The sequence below is a fragment of the Buteo buteo genome, chromosome 2, assembly GCF_964188355.1.
Source record: "Buteo buteo chromosome 2, bButBut1.hap1.1, whole genome shotgun sequence".
Taxonomy (NCBI): Eukaryota; Metazoa; Chordata; class Aves; order Accipitriformes; family Accipitridae; genus Buteo; species Buteo buteo.
Genome location: NC_134172.1, coordinates 26,512,306 through 26,535,265, shown reverse-complemented (window position 1 = coordinate 26,535,265; position 22,960 = coordinate 26,512,306). Strand labels below are relative to the sequence as shown.

General features: G+C 41.9%; 1 protein-coding gene and 1 long non-coding RNA gene across 2 annotated transcripts; both read left to right on the top strand.

Annotated features, from left to right (window-relative positions):
- The first annotated feature begins 313 nt into the window (after positions 1 to 313).
- Positions 314 to 15,171, top strand: LOC142040889 (1-aminocyclopropane-1-carboxylate synthase-like protein 1). Its single transcript, XM_075049247.1, is given in 14 exon segments — positions 314 to 921; positions 923 to 1,087; positions 2,528 to 2,598; positions 3,417 to 3,486; positions 3,770 to 3,836; positions 5,372 to 5,469; positions 6,217 to 6,294; positions 9,009 to 9,109; positions 10,885 to 10,971; positions 12,190 to 12,235; positions 12,819 to 12,960; positions 13,047 to 13,189; positions 13,347 to 13,500; positions 14,205 to 15,171. Coding segments are annotated over 14 exon segments (1,632 nt in total). The 5' UTR covers positions 314 to 681; the 3' UTR covers positions 14,375 to 15,171.
- A 2,609-nt stretch (positions 15,172 to 17,780) lies between these two features.
- LOC142028628 (uncharacterized) lies at positions 17,781 to 22,732 on the top strand. The gene is made up of 3 exons (XR_012649646.1): positions 17,781 to 17,970; positions 19,389 to 19,642; positions 22,442 to 22,732. It is a non-coding gene; the product is annotated as an uncharacterized LOC142028628 (long non-coding RNA).
- The last annotated feature ends 228 nt before the right edge of the window (positions 22,733 to 22,960 follow it).

The following is a 22,960-nucleotide window of genomic DNA, read 5'->3' as shown; positions in this document are numbered from 1 at the left end:
TTCTAATGCCCATTTTTCCCGGAGTGAAAAACCGGCTAATTTTCTTAGTGTTTAAAGACGTGGGGGTTTTGTTTTTAAAAGACCGAAATGTCCTTAATCACAAAGCAGGGTTTAAAACACGGATCTAGAAAGAAACGCTTGAAGTCAGTGTGTTGAAACTTCCCTGTTCTACGGATCCTGGGGCGAGAACGCTCTCGGCTTCCCACGCCCCAGCACCACCCCCCCTCCCCGCCCCGGCCCCTGCTCTCCTTGCCCCCGCGGCCGGGTGCGCGGATCTCCGCGTCCTTCCCCACCAGCTGCCCCGGTGCTGCGGATCGCGCTCACCGAGCCACGTCCTGGTGAAGACCGTGGGGCCGGAGCAGAGCTCTTGCTAAAAGAGGGAGCGGGGCACCCCGCTGCGGCTGGCATTAGGAGCTCCCTTCTCTCTGCCGGCAGCCGGCGCGGGAGGCCGGCGGCGCTGCCCGCCCGCCTTCGCAGCCCTGCAGAGCGTCCCAAGAGCCGGGCACAAGGGAGAGTCCGCCCGCCCCGCCGAGCGGACGGCGGCGGGGAGCCGCCACAGCGCCGCGGGAAGACCCCCCGCCCGGCCCGGTGCCGCCGCTCCTTCCCCGGGCAGAGCCCGCCCGCCGCCCGCCACACGCGGGGCCCCGTCCGGACCCCTGCGGAGCCCGCGGCCGGCGGGGGATGAGCGGCGGCGGGAGCCTGCCTGCCGGGGCTGCCGCGGCGCCCCCGGCCCCCCCGGCGCCCCCGGTGCCGGCCCTCTCGGCCCGCGGCGCCCGCATCGCCGGCGGCGGCCCGGGGCTGCTGGACGCGGGCTTCGCCCTCTACGTCGCCGACCCTTTCGATCGGGAGCTCAATCCGCAGGTGCGGGGAGCGGCCGGGCCCGCGGGTCCGTGCCGGAAAGCTGCCGGCCACCGGGGTTTGCCCCGGTGGGCTCGGACAGCGGAGCTCGGGGCGGAGGCGGAACGGGAGAGAAGCCGGCGGGTGCCGTCCGCCTCCGGCGCCACCGAACACCTGCCGTCTCTTCCAGGGCATCCTGAATTTGGGGACGAGCGAGAACACGCTTTGCTTTGACTTGCTAGAGGAGAGAGTAAGTGCTGCTGCCTGCTGACTAGCTGGGGTTTGACCGCCAGTTCGCCCTTCGCGCTTGGGAAGCTCCCGATTAACAGTTGGGCCTAGGCAGAGTAACACGCGTCGGGCCGGTGGGGCACCGACCGCGCCGAGACTGGCGGCTCTCGCAAGGACGCAGGCTGGCAGTGTTCACATGTACCGCTTCATTTGCACACCTGGAAGTAATTTGCCACGCAATACTTACCTTGAAAACTTGCCTCTGGTTGAAAACCAGGATAGTTTTGGTTTTGCCTGAACTTCACTCACGTTTGATTGGGCATGTACTGCAAACAGAACTGAGCCAAGAGTCTGTTCCCCTTTCGGCAGAAAATACTGCTTTGGAATGTTAGCTTTCAGGAAGAAGTGTATTTTCAGAGGGGAAAACTGTCGCCGGGCAAGATGCTCACTTGTCTGGTGGCAAAGCCAAAACTCTGACTGAAAATGCTCCATACATGGAATTCAGGCTTTGAGCAACGTGAAAGCTACAACCTAAATGTTAGGCTGCTGTGCACCGCAGTACGAGCCAGTCTCTGAAACGCAACTATGGGGAAATTGCACGTTCTTTAAAGGCGGTATTTTCCCCAGAGTTGTTAATTCTAGTTCATCTGCTGGAAAGCATGGTGTTCCACCTTCTGTGTTAACAAAATAAAGATCAAGTTGCCAGGCCAGCTTCTGCAGCTTGCCAGTTACCTCTTGCTTCTCCTTCCTACTTCCATGAGGTAATGAATTTGCACTAGTGCAACTGCTAGTGTGTTTGCAATGCTTGTGTTGGAGGGTCAGGCATCAACTCCATGTACAGATTGGTTAGCTGATGTGTTGGCTCTTGGAGAGAATTTTTTTTTCTTGGGAATAAACCAAAATTGATGTCACAATGAATATAGGACTGAGCCAGTTCCCAGGGGAGGCACCTGCTTTGAGAGCAAGAAAGCCACTGCTGGTAATACAGCTGGTTTTCTTCTGTAATGGATGGGGTTGCCGTCACTTCTCTTCTGTCGGTTGAGAAGCTAATCAAAGTTGACACGTGAATTAAAAGCTGATATCATAAATACTGCAAGCGTTGTTTGAGCTTTGATATATCTCAGAAGTAGCTGCATAATCTCTTAGGTACAGCTGGGATGCTTTTCCTCAATGTGTTATTCAGGAATTGTTTTAATATATGACAGAATAATCCAATAAATAATCCTTTCATTATTTATTTCCTTCCTTCATTTGGATGATGTTTTAAAGTTGTTTTCTAATATCTTAAAACTAAAAAAGAGAAGGGCAAAGTTTGTAACTGGTGAATTTTTATATTCTCCATTTCCATAATGGTAGTCAATAACGGTGGGTTTTTTAAAATTATAAAGTTTTACTCTGCTACAGCAGAACAGAAACTCCCACGAATGCTGTGTTCTACAGTATCTCTCTTTCATGTCACCAGCTCACAAGACCTGACATGAATTATCTGGAGCCTCATCTTTTCCAGTATTCTGATACGCGAGGTACTAGAAGGTGCGAAGTTTATTTTCCTATTTATCACGTTGCTTTTTGTCAGTGCTAGTTGTGGCTCATGCAACGCTGGGTGTGGTTTCATTCTTTTGATAAGCCCAAAGGATAGGTGTGTTACTGTTACCTGCATGCTGGCAGGCTTTTGGGTGCCTGTGCAGGAGTTACTTTTGGGGATATTTGTTCTGGTTTTCTCCCCACCCTCAATGTGCTACAAAGACCTGAAATGCCAAAGGTCAAAGATCTGGGGGCTTGCTGGCAAGCAGGAGAGCGTGTATTGACGTTTCCTCCGGAGCTGTGGTGAATCGTTCCTGGAATGATTTCTTCTAGTCTTGATGAGGGATAAACTGAAACTCTGGGGGCTGTGAAGAGTAGGGGTGAGATACTGGCTCCCTGAAGATTGATAGGAACTCCACCATCGCCTTCACTCGGGCTGAAAGCCTGTCTTGATCTAAAGAATTGTCACTCACTCAGGTTTCACTGTTTCTGGTACCCAAATTCTTGTCCTTTCTCCAAAGACAGATCCCACTCGGGCTCAAAGATGCTTTATTTTCTCATTTTTCCAGTGTACAGCAATAATAGTTGAGTCACAGTCACTGTTATTCAAGGTAACGTCTTCTCTGTGCTTCTGTCTCACAAAATATAGTACACTGGATATCTGAGGAAATTATATTATTTAATCAAAATCTTGAGGGCTTTCATAACAGAGTGAATTAATGCATTTGTTCTGGTTTTGGTAAGCTTCATTCTTCTGTGTGTATTTTGTGCTTTTTTTTTCCTGAGAAATATGTGATTGCATATTTGACTTCAATTCTGTATTTTAGCTTCAGAGAAGAAATTGCCAGATTTCTAACTGACTATGCCAGAGCTGCAAAAGCACTGAATCCGGAACATGTAAGACAAGTGCTCTATCTTTGCATCTTTTTTTTCTTAAACTGATAAATAAATCTGAACACAAATGTCAGCAAGATACTACAGGAGGGTTATGTGCAAGATTTGCAAAAGCCTTACTAGTGTTAATTTTCCATTTGAAAAAGTGGGCAAGGTGTAACACTCAAGGACTAGGGTTATAGGTGTAGTAGTGTGACTTTTTCACCATTTTTTGTAATTTAAACTAGTGCTGGTATTTCTGCTAAATATTTCATTGCTAAATCAAAGTTTGTACTACTTCTTTCAGATAACTGTTATGAATGGCTGTTGCTCTGTTTTTGCTACTCTGTCAACTGTATTATGTGACCCTGGTGGTGAGTAAAAACCTAATTATTTTACTTAAGAACATTTGTTAGCTGTGAATATAATCATATTGTGACTTCTCACAGCCTGCTGTTACTCTAACTGCCTGCATGAAGCAAAACCATGGTATTTCTTTGTCACTGGCAGAGCATCTTTGAAATAATGCCTCTATTTCTAGAACAGTGGAAAATATTTGAGGTATCAGCAGGTGCACTCGCTTTCTGGAATGCAATCTATAGTTTTTTAAGAGTTACAGGAAGAGGAGAAGGGTATCAAGAGAATGCAGTGTGTTTTGAAACCTTATGAAGGAAGCTGGAGGGCATAGGCACACAGGGAGGGAGGTGGACTGGGTTGCAATCTGGGACCCAGAGAAAATTTGGGTAACTGGGTAAGGAAAACATGTAGAAGGAATCTGGGACAGGGGAACAGAGCTGCAGCCAAAGAGGGATTCCCAGCCAAACAAGGGTGGTGATGAGGAAGAAGCAGAGGAGGAAATGCAAAGCAGAAGGAGCAGAGTCCCTGGAAACAACCTGCTCACAGCAGAGGTAGACAGTAGGAGGAAAAAGAGAGCTCAGCAAGGGAAAATGTTTTCTTCTCTGGTTTGGGATGAGGAAAGCAGCATAGTCGTGCAGTCAGCTGAGAATGGGGAAATCCACGAAGACCTGCCATGGAAGGAAGGTGAGCAGGATGACTTAGGTGACCTCCAGTGCAGGAGGCTGTGCCGCCCCCGTAACACCCTGTTACTGGCACCAAGAGCCCTGGGGAGGTGGGTGGAGGGATGTGGAGTAATGTGGTGCAATGACTTCAGCGAATCGGTGGCAAAAGTGCTGTGAAACCAGTGAGTTTTGTTTAGCTTTAAATGATGATGTTTACTGAAGGTGACTTGTATCTGTGGCTATTTTAATATGTTCAGATTTCGTTGTTTTTGCACAGTTTTAACAGGAACTCTCCCGCTTGAACACTTACAGGCTCCTTTTTACCCCTTGGCTAACATAGGAAGCCCACTCTGTCCCCTCTGAAACCCTGTCACGCAGAGCTTTTGGAGCATCTCCAGGAGAACACTAACCTGGGGCTACTTCACAGCAGAAAAAAATGAGAAGGGAAGCAAGTTCCACAGTGCTGTAGGCTCCTTGGCTGCAAGACAGCACTCTGGCAACCAGAAAGAAGTAGTTGAGGTTTGCAGCACTTCCTGATGAAAAAGCAATGGTAACAGAGCATTAGCAAAAATATTGAGAGCAAGATCGTCATTTGTCATTATTATTTAAGTAAATAAAACAACTAATTGATCAGGTCCATTCCCTTTTACTGAAAATTTATGAGTTTCAAATCTGCTATTGCGAATGCTAAGGAAGAAAATTGGGAGAGAATTCAGGTTGACTGATCTATGCTAAATTTTCAGTTTTGTTTAAGTATTGTTTTAGGCTATAGTAAAGGCCTAAATGTGAGATTAAATCAGATGTCAAATTCTGAGATTGTCAGTTTAGTCTATTAGACTGTAATGAAATTGCTCATGAGAAGTGTTCCTTTCATTTTCTAATGTTTTTAGATGGATATCTTATTCCAGCTCCATACTATGGTGGTATAAATTCGAAAACATGGCTATATGGTGGAGTACAGCCTGTTCATGTGCCCTTGTCCAGTGAGGTAAAGCTTTTGTTATTCACACACTTCAACAGACATTTCACAGGGAACAATCAAAAAAACCTGAAAACATAAGTCCAAGTAAAGAGACAGGACCAGTCTAGCACTTTTAGAGACAGCCTGTCTTTTTCTCAGACTGCAGCATGGTAGGAGGCTGGTGTCATCTGATGTGCAGGATTACGTTCATTCTGTGCAGACACTGTTCTGCACTGACATGCTGAATTATAATTTGTCAGCTCTAAGCCTGTCACTCCTACTACAAGTAAATTTGGATTGCAGATTTTTCCCCTTAAGCACTGAAAGATGTATCTACCACAGAAGCTGTGGAACATTGGTTCCCCCTTTGAAAGCTCAGTTTTCTGTGAGGCAAGTCAAAGGGGGGTAGCATCTTTTAGAAGACCAAATCATACCGTCAGAGGAAAAGAAAATGTGATCTTTCAGGAATACAAGTTCTTCTGTAAGTCACTGATAGCATAGTCTTGAGTAAGGGCAACATTTAAAAACAAAATAATTGAATTATATAGAAAAGTCTGATCTTAGTTTCAGATTCTGAGGAGATAACAATATTGTCAGACTGCTGTTTTCCCTCCTTGAACTAGTGCCATGAGAAACTTCTTTTGTTTAACTTTTTTATTTTATAAAAGCCAGTAGCAATTGTATTTTGACTAGGTGGGAGTGTTTTTTCACTGTCTTTTTTTTTTTAATGTACTTTATATCTTTTTATTCTTGCTGATTTTTTATCTTCTGTAGGTGACTGACGAAGAAAGTCACCCTTTCCAGTTAACAGTTGAAAAATTAGAAGCTGCATTACAGAGCGCTAAAAAGCAGGTATCAATAACATCATTGATTTCTGATTTTCACGTTTTCCTAGTTATTTTGTAAGCAGCATATGTTCTCAGCACCGAAGCATTTGTATAGTTTCACCTCTGCAGATTTTCAGTCTTGTGACTGAGGTGGGTCCAACTCTGGCAACAAGAGTTGAATTGATTTTATAATCTGGGCACTGTAACAAAATGCAGAGAAACTCCCTGACTCTGTTTTATGAACATATCTTAACTTGTGTTTCAAGATCAAGTTTCTTCCCTGTAGATTTTAGTGGAATTCAAAGTGTTGTAAACAAGCTATTGTTCTGACCCTCAGAAGAGAGAATATGCTACTGTAAGGACCCACTCGGTTAATTAAAGAAATATGTCTAATGTGATTTTGAAGAGGGTTCTTCTGTGTTCCAGCTAACAAGGAATTGCTAGCAAACAAAAAACTACAAATGTAATTTTTCCAGAGTTGAGGAAACTTCATTAGTTCAAAATACTTCAATGATGTTATTCTGTGATAACAGAATGTTATTATGTTCAATGATTTTATTCTGATCAGGATTGCATAAATGAGGATATTATTGCTTGTCACATACAGGGTTTTTTTGCACATTCCTCTCTGTCTTTGGAACTGCTTTTCTTCCCTGTGGAAATGTTTGGGGTTGTGAGTGTCTGCAAAATAGTGTTCACCAGTATTTCAGGCTAAAATGTTTCCTATTTTTACTGTCTTGATATTCATAAGCCACTTACTTAATGGAAGATTATAAATGCACTTAAACTTAACTGTTCGTGCTCTTCCATGAAAAGATCCAGTGGAGGAGGCGGCACAGGCTGAATAGTAAAACACTTTGCCAAAGATGTGGTGACGATGGTAGTGACTTCAAAACATGAAGTGCGATAGACTTCTCATGTCCTCTTCAAGGGTAGAAAACAAGGTTTAACAGTAGGTAAACCATATAGTTACAAGGGAGGTCACTTAGAAAGGTCAGTTACAAGTAAGGTCACATATAAAAAAGGGGGTATTTTGGATACACACAAATGTGTGCATAACTTTTTTTTTTTTATAGCTATGTTGAAGTTGTCCTAGTTCACTAATTGCTTGATCAGCATGGTGCCTATGTTTAGACGCCATCTGTATGTCTGTGTCATCTGCCTGTGCCTCTGCCAGCCCATGTGAGCCCAAGCGCTCAGACACTTCTCGCTGGATCCTAGCAGAGGGAGGCAGCTAGCATCCCTGCTGTGTTACTGTGGCTGTCAGGACATGAACTGGCTGGGCAAGGTGCTGGATCACAGACCAGATTAACTCTTTAGAGATCTGCATGTGTTTGTCAGCCTTCTAGAGCTGAAACTGTTCTCACAAATAATATTACGAACATCTGCTTTGGATACATGTAGTATCATAAATAGCTGGAGGAACTAGACTAGAACAGCAACTGAGAAACTGCTGTCCCACAGCAGCCGTTCCTATGAACAATAAAGCCTCATTCAGCATCTTCTGCTTAATACACATCAGATGTCTACACTAAATATGCTATTGTGCAAGGATTACTTGTGGAACAGCTGTTTGTGCTTAGTATTTGCATCTTACCGTGTTTTCAGGTAATTGCTTCCTGTAGCTGGAATGAAAGGCAATACACTGGAAGTTCATTTCTTGTGAAGTTCTTGCTCATGGTACCCATTAATGTTCAAACAAATTGCACTTGGCAGAGAAAGCAAATACCAGGGCTTCCTCATCACTGAACTTGATTTCCTGGAGTTCCCTGGGAGCTGGTCTTTGCAAGTAATCTCCTTTGGAGGAGGCTCGGGTGGAGTGAGAATTTGCAGTGGGTGAGGTTTTCTAAAACTTAAAGACATGGAAACAAAAAATAATAATCTCATTTCAAGTTTATCCCAAACACAAAGTAATAAGTCAACTCCTCATGTTGATGTGTTTCAAGTCTTGAAAGTTCCTGCTGTAGTCATTGCACTGTTTGATTGTGTACAATCAAAATACATTTGCTGCATATAGCTTATGTTAATGTACGTTAAGGATTTTTTTAGTAAACAGAAAATAGATGATTTTTCTGAAAAATAACTGTAAAGTTAAAAAAGACTGGTTATATTTGTACTTGTAATCTAATTTTTGATTATGCAGGACTATTCTTATTACACAGTAGAATATTTAGCTTCTGTAGAGAGATAAATTCTGTAACAGAAATTCTGCACTGTTGATAAATATAATTAAAAAGTAATTATTTGCCCAAGACCTCTGCACATCTCATAGAACACCGAATAATTAACTTTTCAGTTTTCTGCAGATTCTATTACTTGTTTAAAGAAACAAGCAACACTGAAAAAGCATTACTCAGCGGGTTATTAGAGGTCAAAGTCCAATTTCTGTTCAGCTTTCCCATGTTTATCAACAGTAACTTTGTTCAGTCCTGGGAAATTATGTTGGAAGTATGCCTGTAGAATGTTAATCCGTAATTAATCCCTACAACACCATTATCTTGCCTGTTGATATCAGTGGGTGTTTCAAATAAACTATTTAGTATGTTTTTTGGGGTGGTAGGGGATAAATTATGGAAGGTCAGTAGCTGGAACCTTAGTCTGTATAGCAATTACACTATGTAATTAAATAATTTTCAAAAGCTGCTTTTCACTGAAGGTTCACAAACTTCCTCATGGCGTCTTCGCTAGTCATTGCTTTGACGTTGTTGGTGTCTCCAACTATCAGTTTTTCTTTTTCAGGGCATTCGAGTCAGAGCATTAATCCTGATCAACCCCCACAATCCGTTAGGGGACATTTACCCAGCACAGTTACTGAAAGAATGTCTAGAGTTTGCGCACAGGTTTGAGCCCTAGTGCTATTTGTTTGGTATTTATTTTTCTGTTAATGCAATATAGCAGTGATGAAAAATCACCTTTGGTGATCGCCTGTTCTTTGCCTGTACATGTTCGGAGGAGATGGTGGACAGGGTCCTGATCATGTTTCTTGTGTAACTATCCTTGTTACTTGGCCTTTCTGGGAACACTAGAATAAATTGCTTAACCTGGGATCCAACAATGTCTTTCTGAATGAAGTACTGTTGGGATTTTTTTTCTTTTATGTGTGGTTAAAAAGCTTTTTGTTTGTCTAGCAATCTTTCTTTATTCACCTGCTTTGATGCATGGCTCATAAAAATGACAACCTGTGATTATCAGTCCTTTGCAGTAGTAGTAAACATGGCCAGCACTGTCATTTGAAACATTATCAAAATAAGAAAATCTTAACATTTGATATTGAGGGAAAGAAATTGAATTGGCAAGGAGTAAATCAACAGTCTGAAGCTTTGTAGCATCTTTTATACCTATTTAGCTCAAGATGTACAAGCAATTCACTTTCCATCAAAGGAAGATACTTCTGAAATGTCTCATCCCCATTCGCCTTCCTTTGTCCTTACCCAGCTCAGAGTTCATGTTCTAAGTTCTAACAGTCTCCTGAATCCTGTGGGTACTGATGGAGAAAAAACACTTCCTTTTGAAAAGCATCTATATTTTTTTAGGAAAAGATGTATTCCTTTATTTCAGTGAGCTGCTGCCAAAGCATGACTGCAAAATCCTGTACATACTTTGAATGTTAACAATGCTTAGTTTCTGACAATTTTAAATAAAATAGGTTGGTATTAATTGTTCATTAATTACCAAAGAATACTTCTGCTTTATTTAAATTTCAAATGGAATAACACATCATTCCTGCATTTTTGGCATGATTTTCTTTTCATGGAAACAACAGTGGAGGTTGGTGGAATTCAGCATGCTACTTCCAGTTACCAAGTTTTTAGAAAGGCAAATGTATCTCTTCTCAGCATGCCCCTTGGATTTCAGGATGCAACCAACTTAAGTTGTTACTGAAATAATGTTAGAGGATAAGGATTAGAAACAATAATTTTATTTTTAATGTAAAAACTGTTCTGAAACCAAACTTCCTTTTAAAACAAAATATAGAAGTCAGCAATCAGATTAAATGAGGTTTTCTTAGAAGAGGGTAACTGTGGTACTTGGGTGTTGAAAACCATTCTGCAATTTTTTCAGTGTTTCTAAGTATGTGCATGGCTTGCTGGTATCAAGTATGATAACATGGCTTTCTGTTTACTGTGGTTTTCTCAGCAAGGGTGTATCAGGGAGTTATTGTAAGTGCATGACAAGTCTTTTTTTAAATCTAACATCTGCATTTGGCTTCAAGTTTCACTGAACAAATCTTGCAGGGTAAAGGGGTTTATAATAAATTGCTGTGTTCATTTTAAACTTTAAAGAAGAGTTGGGTAGGACCATGCACATTCCAGAGAACCATTGGATTGAGCATGCAGTTGGGTTTTGTTTCACATATATGGAATGTTATTGCTGCTGAGAAATACAGAATGTGTATAAATAGAAGTTGGTGATGCACAAGTGCTCACAGTACGCCTTGTGACCTTAAAACCTTGGGACCTCTTTGTGTAAAATTTGTAGGGGGAATATAATAGCAAATAGGCGTGCTTATGGATACTTTGCCATGGCAGTAGTTAAGATTATAGAGATAGATAGATAGATATGCAAATAAATTTCTTTTAAATATGTTAATATGCCTGTATTTTTCTATACATAGATATGAATTGCATGTAATAATGGATGAAATATACATGCTGTCTGTTTATGATGATACCACCTTCACCAGTGTTCTTAGCTTAGATTGGTAAGTGTGATTTCTTAGCAGGGATTAGAAGATATTTAATCCTAAATAGAACCCATGCCATTTTTTTCAATCTTCTGGTTAGCTAGTATAACTGGTATAGTTTGAACTAACTCATATCCAAGTCTTTGCAACCATGAGACTAGTTAATACAAGAGAACTTCTTCATAGACAGCTTTAAATGGCAGATCTCTTGCTTCCAGCTAATGTCTATGATACAGTAATAACAATCAAAATTGACAGAGCCCTTAGTCATTTTACCATTTTGCTTTTCTTTGTTGTTACCTGTCACACAGCCTGAGTGTAAGATTCTCACTGTAATGGTAATGAAATTCCCTAAGTTTGTGCAAGTTACCTGCTATAATGAGTCTCCTTCCTGACTAGTATGCTGTTGGGCTCTTAGTTTCCTAACAGGTGATGAAAAGAATAAATGTTTCAAGAATATTTAAACCTATTGGTATCCGACTAACAAAACTTCTTTCCCCAAAAGTATGTGATTTTCTTTGTATAACTGCATAAGTTTCATAGTGATGGGAAATTTCCAAGTCCATCCAGGTACAACCAAGCCCAGTGAGCCCTCACCCAAACAAGGTCATGAACCATATATGAAGCCTAAAAAAGATACTCTTGTTACTGTGAAAGTTCACCCAGCTCCATTAGGCTGAAGACGGAAATTTCCAGCTTTGGCCCTACTGAGACAGAGTCACCCAAAGGAGAAAAAAAGCCATCATCTTCAGCGGTACACTGAGGCGTATTTTGTTTAGTTGCACCACACTATGTAGGTGCATGCCCTAAGTATTCACTTCTCCCTTCCCTAGCCTGAAATGCAGCATAGTTGAGCAAACAATTCTTGTCCATCAAGTACAAGAGCAGTTGTGCATCACTTGTGGAAATACTGCTTTTGTTTTAATACATGTGCGATCACTGGCTATGCAGCAGGGATCTGGGAATTTTAACTGGACCATTACATCTTAGTGCACGTCATTTCTGTTTGGTTTGTTGTTTTTTTTTTTTAAATCAGTGCCTCAGCACACACTTGGGAGATCAGTGTCATAGGGTAATGTTTTGTTAAAAGATCTCTGAGAAAATGTCATGTCACTTTAAAGAATTAAATACCAATTTTACTAAGAAATTACTACAATTTTAAAAATGTAACCATTTTTGTAACCTGCATAACTTGTTCTGTAGCAACAGTTCTTGTCTTCCTCTTTTCTCGTTCAGTTTACCAGATCCAGAACGGACACATTTTATGTGGGGTTTTAGCAAGGTAGGTCAAAATACTATGTTTGTGTTTTAATTTAAGATATGTCTCCACAAAAATTACTTGGGCTATCCTGACATAATTTGTGTTATAGGTGCCAAACTGAGTTTCTCTTTGTTTATTAATTTGCTTTCTTCTTTGATAGTGTAAAATTTGTTAAAGTTCAGAGTTTAATTTGGCATCTACTTGACAGCAACAGTTAATGCAGATGTGTTAGAGGCATTGAAACATGAAATCACATTTCAGATCTGTAGCATTTTGCCTTTTGTTTTCTTGGAGGGAACAGTAAACTGATTACTGCTTGGAAACAGTAGTAGGGTATAATGGGGAGAGCCCAAGGGTATAAGCCAAGCATGTTTTCAGTTGGCTGTAAAGCAACTCTGTTAAAGCCACTGACCTCCCTGCCACAAGGTTGTTTAGAAGTTGCTGGCTGGTTTTTATCACGCTTGGGACTCCATTTGGCAATGTTGAGAATTTACTCCAGGTGGGGTTTTTTCCTACGCATCACAATGACTTTAGACTCGGTGGCTTGACAAAGCACAAACATAAAGTAAAATTGCACCTCGCTCTCTTCTTTTTGTCTTCCAAGGATTTTGGTATGAGTGGTATCAGAGTTGGAGTATTGTACACCAGAAATCATGAAATTCGGAAAGCTGTGAATCAACTGGCTGTCTTCCATAGCTGTCCTGGACCTGTTCAGCATGTTCTCAGTCAATTCCTTAGGGACAGAGGTTAGCCACACTAGAAATATTTCCATTGAACTGTTTTATTTTTCCATTGCAGGTGGAAAAAAATTATATTTTTCTTGTTTTGATAGATTGGTTGGATAATGTGTTTTTTCCCACCAACAAAAAGCGACTTAAAGAAGCACAGAATATTCTTGTGGATGGGCTTGCAGATGTTGGAATACCCGTGCTCAGAAGTTCAGGTGGACTCTATGTATGGGCGGACTTCAGAAAAGTATGTAAGAAATTTGAAAAGGGGTGGGAATGTAAAACTTGGAAGTGTAAAGTTTACTTGTGCGTGTTGTTACACACTTACCAAAGTCCTGGAAAATCATTTCAATGGATTTATATGCTTGTTCAGTCTTTAATACAAGATTATTTTCTTCTTTTAGTTCTTAAAATCACAGACATTTGAAGCTGAACTTGAATTATGGCAGAAGCTCCTTGATAAAAAACTCCTGATTAGTCCTGGAAAAGCTTTTTATTGTTGTGAACCTGGATGGTTTAGACTGGTTTTCTCCAATTCTGCAGATACGATTTACTTGTGTGAGTGGGTTTTACTTCTAATATGGCAAATAGTAGCACGCAAGTTTTAAGAAATGTTAACATTATAAATAATGAGTTCAAAACTAATTATTCTCTCTCAGCTTGTGAGGGGCATTTTTAGTGTTTGTATGAACTGAGAAATATTAGACTGGCCCAGAGCATTGGTTACAAAGCACTTACATTCGATTATATTAAACTACTAAAGCTTTCAGAATTTAATTTTTAAATTTATTTTTACTCTATCAGAAGTAAGGAACCAAATTTTATGTGAAAGGATTTTTACTCTTTCAAATTATGCTTTATAACATGTGGGAATTCCCCACCATCCTTCAGTTTTATGTGGCTCATGTTGGATATGAAGTATCCATCTCCTATGCTGTAAAATACTTAAACTTGAATGAATGCTTTATACTGTTGGCAAAGTGCATGTTTGTGAAGCATATAGAGCATATAGAGTTACAGAAAAATGTACATTGAAAGGGAACTCTTGGTTCATCTAGTAAAACTTCCTCCTCCAGTCAGGGCCAGTTTCTAAGTCAGAGAGCAGGTTGCCCAGGGCCTTATTCAGTCAAGTTTTGAGACTGTCTAAAGATGGAGATTACACAACCTCCCTGAATAACCTGTTTCAGTGTTTAATCACACTCATGGTGAATTTTTTTGCCATACATCCAGTCAGTATTTCCCTCTCTATTTTCTTTCTACAGGTATTCAGAGACTTGAGCAAATGTTGCACAGTTACGCTGCCGAACCAGTCACAAACAACACAACTTCTACTGCAGATGCTTTATGCAATCCAGAAAAAGATTCTTCAGGCAAACCTTCAAGCACACGAGGAAAAGATGTCTCCCAGCTAAAAAATATACTTGTTTATTAAAATCATATATGCATTTAATGACTCGATATAGTTTAACATGCTTGCGTTTACTAAAGGTGTGTGTGACTTCAGTATTTTTGGCTGTAACCGTGCATAACACTCTCACTTCGCTGTGACCCAGCATTAATAATCTTGCAAGTGGACTTGCTAATGTTGAATTTTAAGGAAAGTAGACCTGCTGGATATTGTGAAATTAGCCTCTGTTAAGCACAGCACTTGGTTTTACTCCATTTCAAGTGTACTATGTGTCAGTAAAATCAGTGAGTCTTAATATATACTTGCACAGTTGTTGAATTATGAAATTTTGAAAACACTGGTAAAATGGTTATGCATATTACTATATATTATGTACTGTATATTTTAATCAGAATACTGCGAGTACTGTAGCTGGCAAAATGTTTTTGTGTATTCGCAATCTCTCTCTAAGCGTACACTTTTCTGTATATGCATGCTAAGTGAGTACTGAGACACATTTAGATTTTTGGTTTCTGGGCTGCCGTTCAGATTATTTCTGTGTGCCTGTCTTCATTGGATAGTGTTTTCATACATTAACTATAAAAAACCCCTTGAAGGTCTGTAATGTATACTCATTTGGCAGAGTTGTATGGTGACTTTTTTGCTTTGGTTTTGATTTGTTGGGGTTTTAAAGTATTTGCAGAACTAATTCACCGTTTTCTCCGTTATTAAGGTTTGGTGAGAGAAAACTAGAACTGCAAAATTAACAGACTGCTGCTGTAAAGGCTCAGTAGGAGGATTGTCTCACTGTGGATACCTAATAAACTTGGAATTTGTGCTCCTGATAGTAACATGGCCATGTTTTTCATGGCATTTAAACTTGGCAACCTTACACTGTTCAGGCTAATAACATAAAGATAAATAATGTGCCACACAGCAATTTTTAAGCTCATAGAATCATGGAATAGTTGAGGCTGGAAGGCACCTCTGGAGATCGTATAGTCCAATGCCCCTTTGTGGGGCAGGGTTAGCCAGAGCAGGCTGACCAGGGCTGGATCTGGTTGGGTTTTGAGTATCTCCAAGGATGGAGACTCCATAGGCTCTCTCAGCAGCTTGTTCCAGAGTTCAATCACTCTTTTTTTACTAAAAAGTTTTTTCTTATGTTTAAACAGAACTTCCTTTTCTCATTTTGTGCCCATTGCCTCTTGTCCTGTCACTGGACACCCAGAAGAGCCTGGCTGCATCTTCCTTACACCATATTGTCCAGGATTTATACACACTGATAAGATCCCCCCTGAGTCTTCTCTATTCCAGGCTGAACAGTCCCAGCTCTCGCCCTCATATTTCAGATGCTCAAGTCCCTTAATCATTGTTGAGGCCCTTTGCTGGACTTGTTCCAGTCTGTCCATGTCTTTCTTGTACTGGAGAGCCCAGAACACTGGGCCCCGGCATTCCAGATGTGTCACACTATTGCTGTGTAGAGAGGCCTGTGGTGTTTAACGTACTCATCTGATCTTGACAAGGAGTGAAGAGTTACACAGCACCAACAGCAAAAAAAACTAATGAGTAAGCTTTTCAGGCCTGTAAAAACAAAGGTTGGTAATAAAACACAATAGAAGACCTTCAGAAAACTTGCTGACTGCACTTGGCAGATGAAATTAACTGTAGATGAAAGGAAAAGCAATGTGATAGAGTCTAACGATGATTACTCTTCAGTAATGATCCCCCATGAAACTGGGGGGATTGTTAAGAGGAATTTGAATGTTAGAAATGACTAGAGAAGAAATAGATGGCTTCAGAAAGTAGTCTGTCATTATAAAAAAGTCCACAGTTCCTGCATGTGTGCTGTTGAAGGTTACACGCAGTTCAGGTCCCCTTGTATCAAAAAGAATAGAGCAGAACTGGGAAAGTCAGTTCGGTCTACTGAGGAGTCCTAAACACGCACCTCTGAACTACAAGAGTGTTTCGGGAAGTAACATGGTGATCGCCCAGGTCTTAATTCCCTTCCCTGAGGCATTTTAAGTTGGGATTTGGCTGTTATTGGAGGTGGGCTACTACACAGAATTTAGGTTTACCCCAATGCATCTGTTCTTACATTAATCTGAAACCCTGCTTCTGAGCATTGGGGAAAGAGATAATGTAGAGATTTGTAACAGAAAAGCAAGGGTTGCTGAGGATGGCAGTGTGTGTGCCAGCACCAGCAGAAACAGCAGAACAAGAGTGAATGAAGGGCATGACCTGCATCGATAATGATGGACGCTGCTCCCAGTCAGTCAGACCAGGTTGCGGGGCAAGCCCAGATGGTGGGCACTGACAAGACCATAGCACCGACAGCTCCTCAGCGGCGGGCCCTGTGCTTTACGGGAGGAGGATGGCAACAAGCTAGCATGTCACACGTGCCATTCCTTTATGGCATTAATGTGAGTGTGTAAAACCAATTTGTTAAGAGATTTGTTAAATAAATTTCCCCCAGATCTTGCACTGAGTTTTGTTACACTAATGTTCTACAAGAGACATTGTTACTTGTTTCTACCTGGAAGTACTGCAAAGAGTTGCTCAAAAATATTGTTGCTCACTAAAAGCTGAGGTGAACTTGTCAGTTCCTTTTCTAACAGTCTCACCTCATTCAGGGTGAGCTGCAGGACATTACGAACAGATTAAGCTTGACTTGGAAGCCTACAGAGGGAGTATATCGCAATATGCATTCCTGTCATTATCCCACAGTATTTGTTTCTATGTATAGCCTTGCGTGGATACGTTAAGTTTCAGCATAACATTTCCACTTATCTCACCAAGGGAGCAGTTAAGCCGCAGTCAGGCTCTGCAAGTTCTGCAGGTAAGAAGCAGTTGCTTTTGGTTTTGTTTCAGCCAACAATAAATGCAGCATCTACTTCTATTTCCTCCATAGCTTGTGATCAGCTTCTCATGAAGAGAAGGGGACAAATCTTTTATCTTGCCTAGCAGCAGTCTACTACTAAGCAGTTTAGAAACAAAGATCTAAGAAAGCAGGAATAGTGAAACAGGAGTTATTAGGATCAGCACCGTGAAAAACTATTGGTTCTCCTGACACAAAACTCCTCCTTTCTCACACACCATACAACCATCCCACTTTTGGCTGTATGCAAAAGATGAACATAGGTAAGTTTTTCAATAAGCTTTACTAGCTGATATTTGCTTATAACTTTTGATGGTGTTCTGTTGAATGTGTATTTAATTTTTAAACACTTATACCATGACTACTTTGTGCAGTCAGACTTTACAGCTAGCTTACGCATTCAGCACTGAACCAATAGGTGCACAGAGAGCACCTTGTTTCTTGAGAAATATTGACAAAGCTTTCCCTTGGCCATTCATTATGCTGTCTTCAGTCAATCCTCATTTTGAAGTTAATAGTCACTAATTGTTTTGTGACATTTTGAAAGGTGAGAAATACGTGGAAAAAACAACCCAGTACATAATGACAATCAGTGAGACAGAAGATGAGTCAGCAAGATCCTGGCAGAAGCAGCACCCCACCAAAAGACGACAGAGGGAAGATCTGACATTCTACCTTCATATGCAAGATGCAAAAACACCCCGTTCCTCTGTAAACAAGCAAAACGACATTTTCACTCTGCCATGTCCTGACTCCTTGAGGAGAGGTAATTGGAAAATTCCGTATTTGGATTCCTGTAATTTGGGAAATAGATACTCTCGAGAAAGGCACGCTGATTAACAGGACAGGTTATCTTTGCTTTAATTCTTAATGGCCTACTGAAATCTAGCCTTCAGAGAGAAGAGGTTCCCAAATTCTGCTCACATATTTCAGATTCATTGCCACAAGCAGCCTTACAGTATGATTTTATCCAAATGTGATCTTATCAGAAAGAAAGGGATCATTGATTGTGTAGGATCCTATGTACATACACTTGTACAGGACTCTGAGTCTGGCATAATCCATGGTTTTATCAGATAACTTTGATAAGGTGGCTAATTATTGGCTAAGTAATCCCTTGCTATCCCTAAAATCAATTACCTCTCCTTCTGTATAGATTAAAACAACCCATTGCTATTTTCTGACGATCCTGGTTGTCAGTAGCCCTGTTAGATGCTCTTTTTGTGAGCAGACTATTCTCCTTTGGCTTTTGCAAGTGTGTAACTCATATACAGAGCATCAGACAGTAGGAAGTTTTCTTTCAGTTTTCTTTCTTCTCCCCACATCCTCTATTGACTGAAGTTATTTACTGGCACACCAAAGTGAAACTACCTTAACTTTGTACCTTTAGCAAGTAAGTAATCTGAAAGCTATAACATAGCATTTTCTCATATAAAAAGTGCACCTGGATGTGTTACACCCTTTATTTGTAAATCAATGAGTTAATTATTGAGCCAATAATCCCCTCTTCATAATAGTAACTGGAGGGTGCCCATGGAAACAAAAGCATAGAGCAACTTTTTACTCCTCTGAAGTACTCCCTTGATACAATCTCTGGGGTCTTCTGTTTTGCTATTCTGTCTGTAAAGCTTTCATGGATCAACAGAATTGGGATATGTAGTGCTTGTACATACATTGAAAAGGATTGTCCAAATTTGACCTTCTGAAGACAAAAATAAAATGTTCCTACTGACGTGTCCTAGAGAAAGATTTGTGTTAAGAAAAAAAAAATCGTGTGTTTGTTTAGAACCTGGATCAGTTAACAGAACCAGTTTGCAGAAAGGCACATTACGTTGGCAAAGGCAGAGAGGTGATGATCTTCAGGAAAGAAGTGGACAGAAGGACCACGAACACAGATTGTGTAGGAGAGCAGCAGGAACTTCTGAAAGTAGCTTTGCCCCTAGAGAAAACCTAAACTGTTTCCTGAGAAAAGAGGAACACTCCTTTGTTCTCCCTAAATGAAAGGGTTCAGAAGATTTTGAAGGAGCCCAAATTGCCATATGTAAGGAAACAGATGCCTGGGTTTACTGTTCTGAGTCAGCTAAAGGGACAATGCCCAGCACAGTATATTCTTGATGTTTTCAGGTGAAAACAATCTTTCTATCCACAGCTAGATTCTAATTATACTTCTGTTTCATTAAACAGACATCAAAGTACTGCAGCATTTCATCAAGATGCATGAACCACCTTGAGACATTGTCCATGAAGAAGTTGTTATTGTCACTGAAGAGATTGAAGTTATCAAAAAGGAAGTTACCAGAGAAAAAGAACCTCACTGAAGCTGTAAGCCAAATGCAAGAATAAAGGAATCAGTCAGCAAGCAGATATTCCCCAAGAGCCAGCATTAGAGTCACCTACTAGAAGGGTTGAACCAAGAGACTCATGTAATCTTCTTGAAGGTAATTGTGACTGTGTGGGTGAAAGAGAGACAATCTCCAAATACAAAATGCTGTTGAAAATGATTGCGAGACTCTGTGGTGGGGAGCAAACAAGAATAACTATTAACAATTATTAATTATTGTGAAAGTATTTCTGCTTGGGACATCATGTTCATCTTTCATAATTTTGGAGAAAGGTATTCTGGTAGCTAAGAGATGTACTAACTCTATCTGTGTTAATAGATTAAAACTACAATTTATTTGTCTGATCTTTCTAATCCAATAAATGTAAAGAGCAGTTGAAACTACAGTACTACATCTATTAATATTTTTGTTCTCAGTTCTGTAAGGCCATTAAGGCTTTACTAATCATAATATACAATATATCACCAACCACAATAAATGTGATCTTTGCTTCTTGTATAATATTCAGTGTAAAGTTGAAAACTGCATTACCTGAAGTTGAAGGCTGCATTACCTCAAAGCAAGGCTAGTATTGGATACCTACAGCTAAGTTCAAACGGTAGGGGCCAGCTCCTGGTTTTTGTGTGCATCCAGGTTTTACCAGGATGAATGAGGTGATCGTCATGTGGCATGCCACAGCAGCAAGAGGGGAACTCTAGCCTCATTTTAGAAGGAGCCTACAGAGCCATACATTTATTAGTTGTGTTTGCATAATAGTCATGTTTTGGCAGAGGACGGTAGCATTACCCTCCCAACAAAGCCATTGCCCAAATGCAAACCATTCTCCAGCACATATTGTTTTGCTACAGGAAAGTTCAGGTGGTTCTAAGGGGTACTCGTCCCACAAATTTCCCACCCCTACTCAGATTATTCGAGCCTGATTCTGAGGATGTTTTGTTATGAATTTTGATCGATTTGGTGTATAGATTTCTCTGTGTATTACTCAGTTCCATATGCACTACTCCCCAGCCCCAGTTGTAAAAATTGTGCATTTGTCCATGTCCCATTTCCCACCCCCTTTACTGGCAAATCCCCTTTGTACATCCTTCACAGAAAGTTGTCCATGTATCCCTAAAAGCCCATGGAGATTTTATGTTACATGGCAAGTTGTGATGGGGGGGGTTGGACTAGGTGACCTTTAAAGGTCCTTTCCAACACAAACTATTCTATGATTCTGTCATTTGTCTTCATCCTTCAAGTGTGAGTTGGTCAAATTCTTGCCACCCATATCCCTCAGCCTCTCCTACCCCTGAAAATTTTATTTGTTCCCTTTTCTGAGGTGGTGGTTCACTAGTTAAGGTAAGCGATGATCCAGCATTAATTAAAAACTGGCATATCCCTGGCATATTCAGAAATGTGCTCTGGATCTCTAGCTGTCTCTGGAGGGGTTGATTTTGATATTAATGCTTAACCAGGCCCTCTACAGCGGGCCTCCCTAATGAAGGGATAATTGAGTCATTGCTGCCACTTCCCTAGACCTCAGCAGTTTGGTTGGGAAAGTCAGATGCTAGGACATTTAAAGTACCTTTCACTGAATGGAAAATTGTTAAATTCCCACCTGCTTTGGGCATTTCCAACCATCCTTGCTTAACTGTGGCCTGTATTTAATATCCCGAGTTTTTTCCCCATGACAGTACGTCAAAAGTGATGTAAGGAGCTCGGCTGTCTCTTCCAGCTGCTCCGACCCAGGACCTCTCTGGCCTGGTGGCTGGAGCCCAGCCTGGGGACCCGGGGCCTCTGCCCAGGCTGGGGGACATGGCAGTCGCTATCCTGTTTGCAGGTTCAACCAGTAGCGAAACTGAGCATGGATCACAGAGACACACGGACACCCCTACAGACACACACGCACAGAGGACGCTGACACGACTAGTCACACACACTGCCACAGGCAAGCATATACATGGGCAGCCACGTCCCTTCCTCCGCCGCGGCTGGCAGAGACAGGAGGTGACTAGCGCAGGCACACACGACACTCTCCAGGTTCACAGCCATACGCACATTTGCACATCCTCAAGCATGGCCTCTTCGCCTGCCTGCCACCCCAACCAGATCCTGGGCCCCCTTACCAGCCCACGGGTCCCTGACTCACTGGCCGGCCCAGCTTGGTGCTCGCTAGCAAAACACACGGCACTCACACGCTTATCCCTCATGGTCCCCACATTTACGGGATACCCTGGTTGTACCAGCATGGGCCCCCCCACCTAACTGATACCCCATCCCCGGCCAGAGGCCTCCCTGACTCGCCAGCTGCTCCAGTTTTAGGTTTGCCAATAAAGGCACATGCACACCCCACGCACCCCACGTCTGGGGAAGATACAGACACACGTGCCCAGCCGCCACCAGGCACGTGGGCCATGACCTGCGGTCCCACTTCAGCCGCTGGTGCTGAGCCCCTCACTCACCTCACTCACCCCGCTCTCCCCCTCCCCAGTAGCTAGTTTTGGGAACATACACCATTCCCACCTCAGTAGCCAGGAGTTAAAGACCCTCAGTGTTCCACCAGACGGCACCACAGGCCGGGGCACCCACATCCCCAGCCTGACTCCAGTAGCCAGCATCAAATTCCACTTGGACATGCACAGGTCTCATAGTCCGTGCAGCACCCACACACAGGGTAGAGTGAGATTACACAGACAGATAGTTAATAAAAGATTTAATAAGAAGTTATAAGGTGACAGGACAGGCTGCAGTGACCAGGCACAGGGCTCAGCTGGACAAGCATACTGACCAGCCTGGTCAGGATTTCTGTCTACAAGCTTGCTCTCTTTTTCCTCATCAACCCAATTTTGTGAAGCCTTTGGTCAGACAATTTTATTTCAAAGAATAAACAGTCTCACACTCCTCATATCCTTACAGGGGACTCTTCGTGGACTCTGCTAGAAGAGATCATGGAGGAAACAGGCAAAACGTGCAGCATGAAGTCACCTGAATACGTGACGGTATACAGTCAGTGGTGCTGAAGGAACCTACCCATGCAATAATGCAACGTCTCACTGAAAGCCAGGTGGGTGGCAGCATGGCAAAGATGGTGCCAACTTATAAAGCTACTGTCATGGCTTAACCCCAGCCGGCAGCTAAGCTCATTCACTCCCCCCTGGTAGGTTGGGGGAAAGAATCAGAAGAGTAAAAACGACAAAACTTGTGGGCTGAGATAAAAACAGTTTAAAAGGTAAGGCAAAAGCCATGTGCGCAAGCGAAGCAAAACAAGGAATTCATTCACCACTTCCCATGGGCAGGCAGGTGTTCAGCCATCTCCAGGAAAGCAGGGCTCCATCACGCATAACGGTTACTTGGGAAGACAAAACACCATAACGCCGAACGTAACCCTCTTCCTTCCTTCTTCCCCCAGCTTTATAAGCTGAGCATGCCATCATA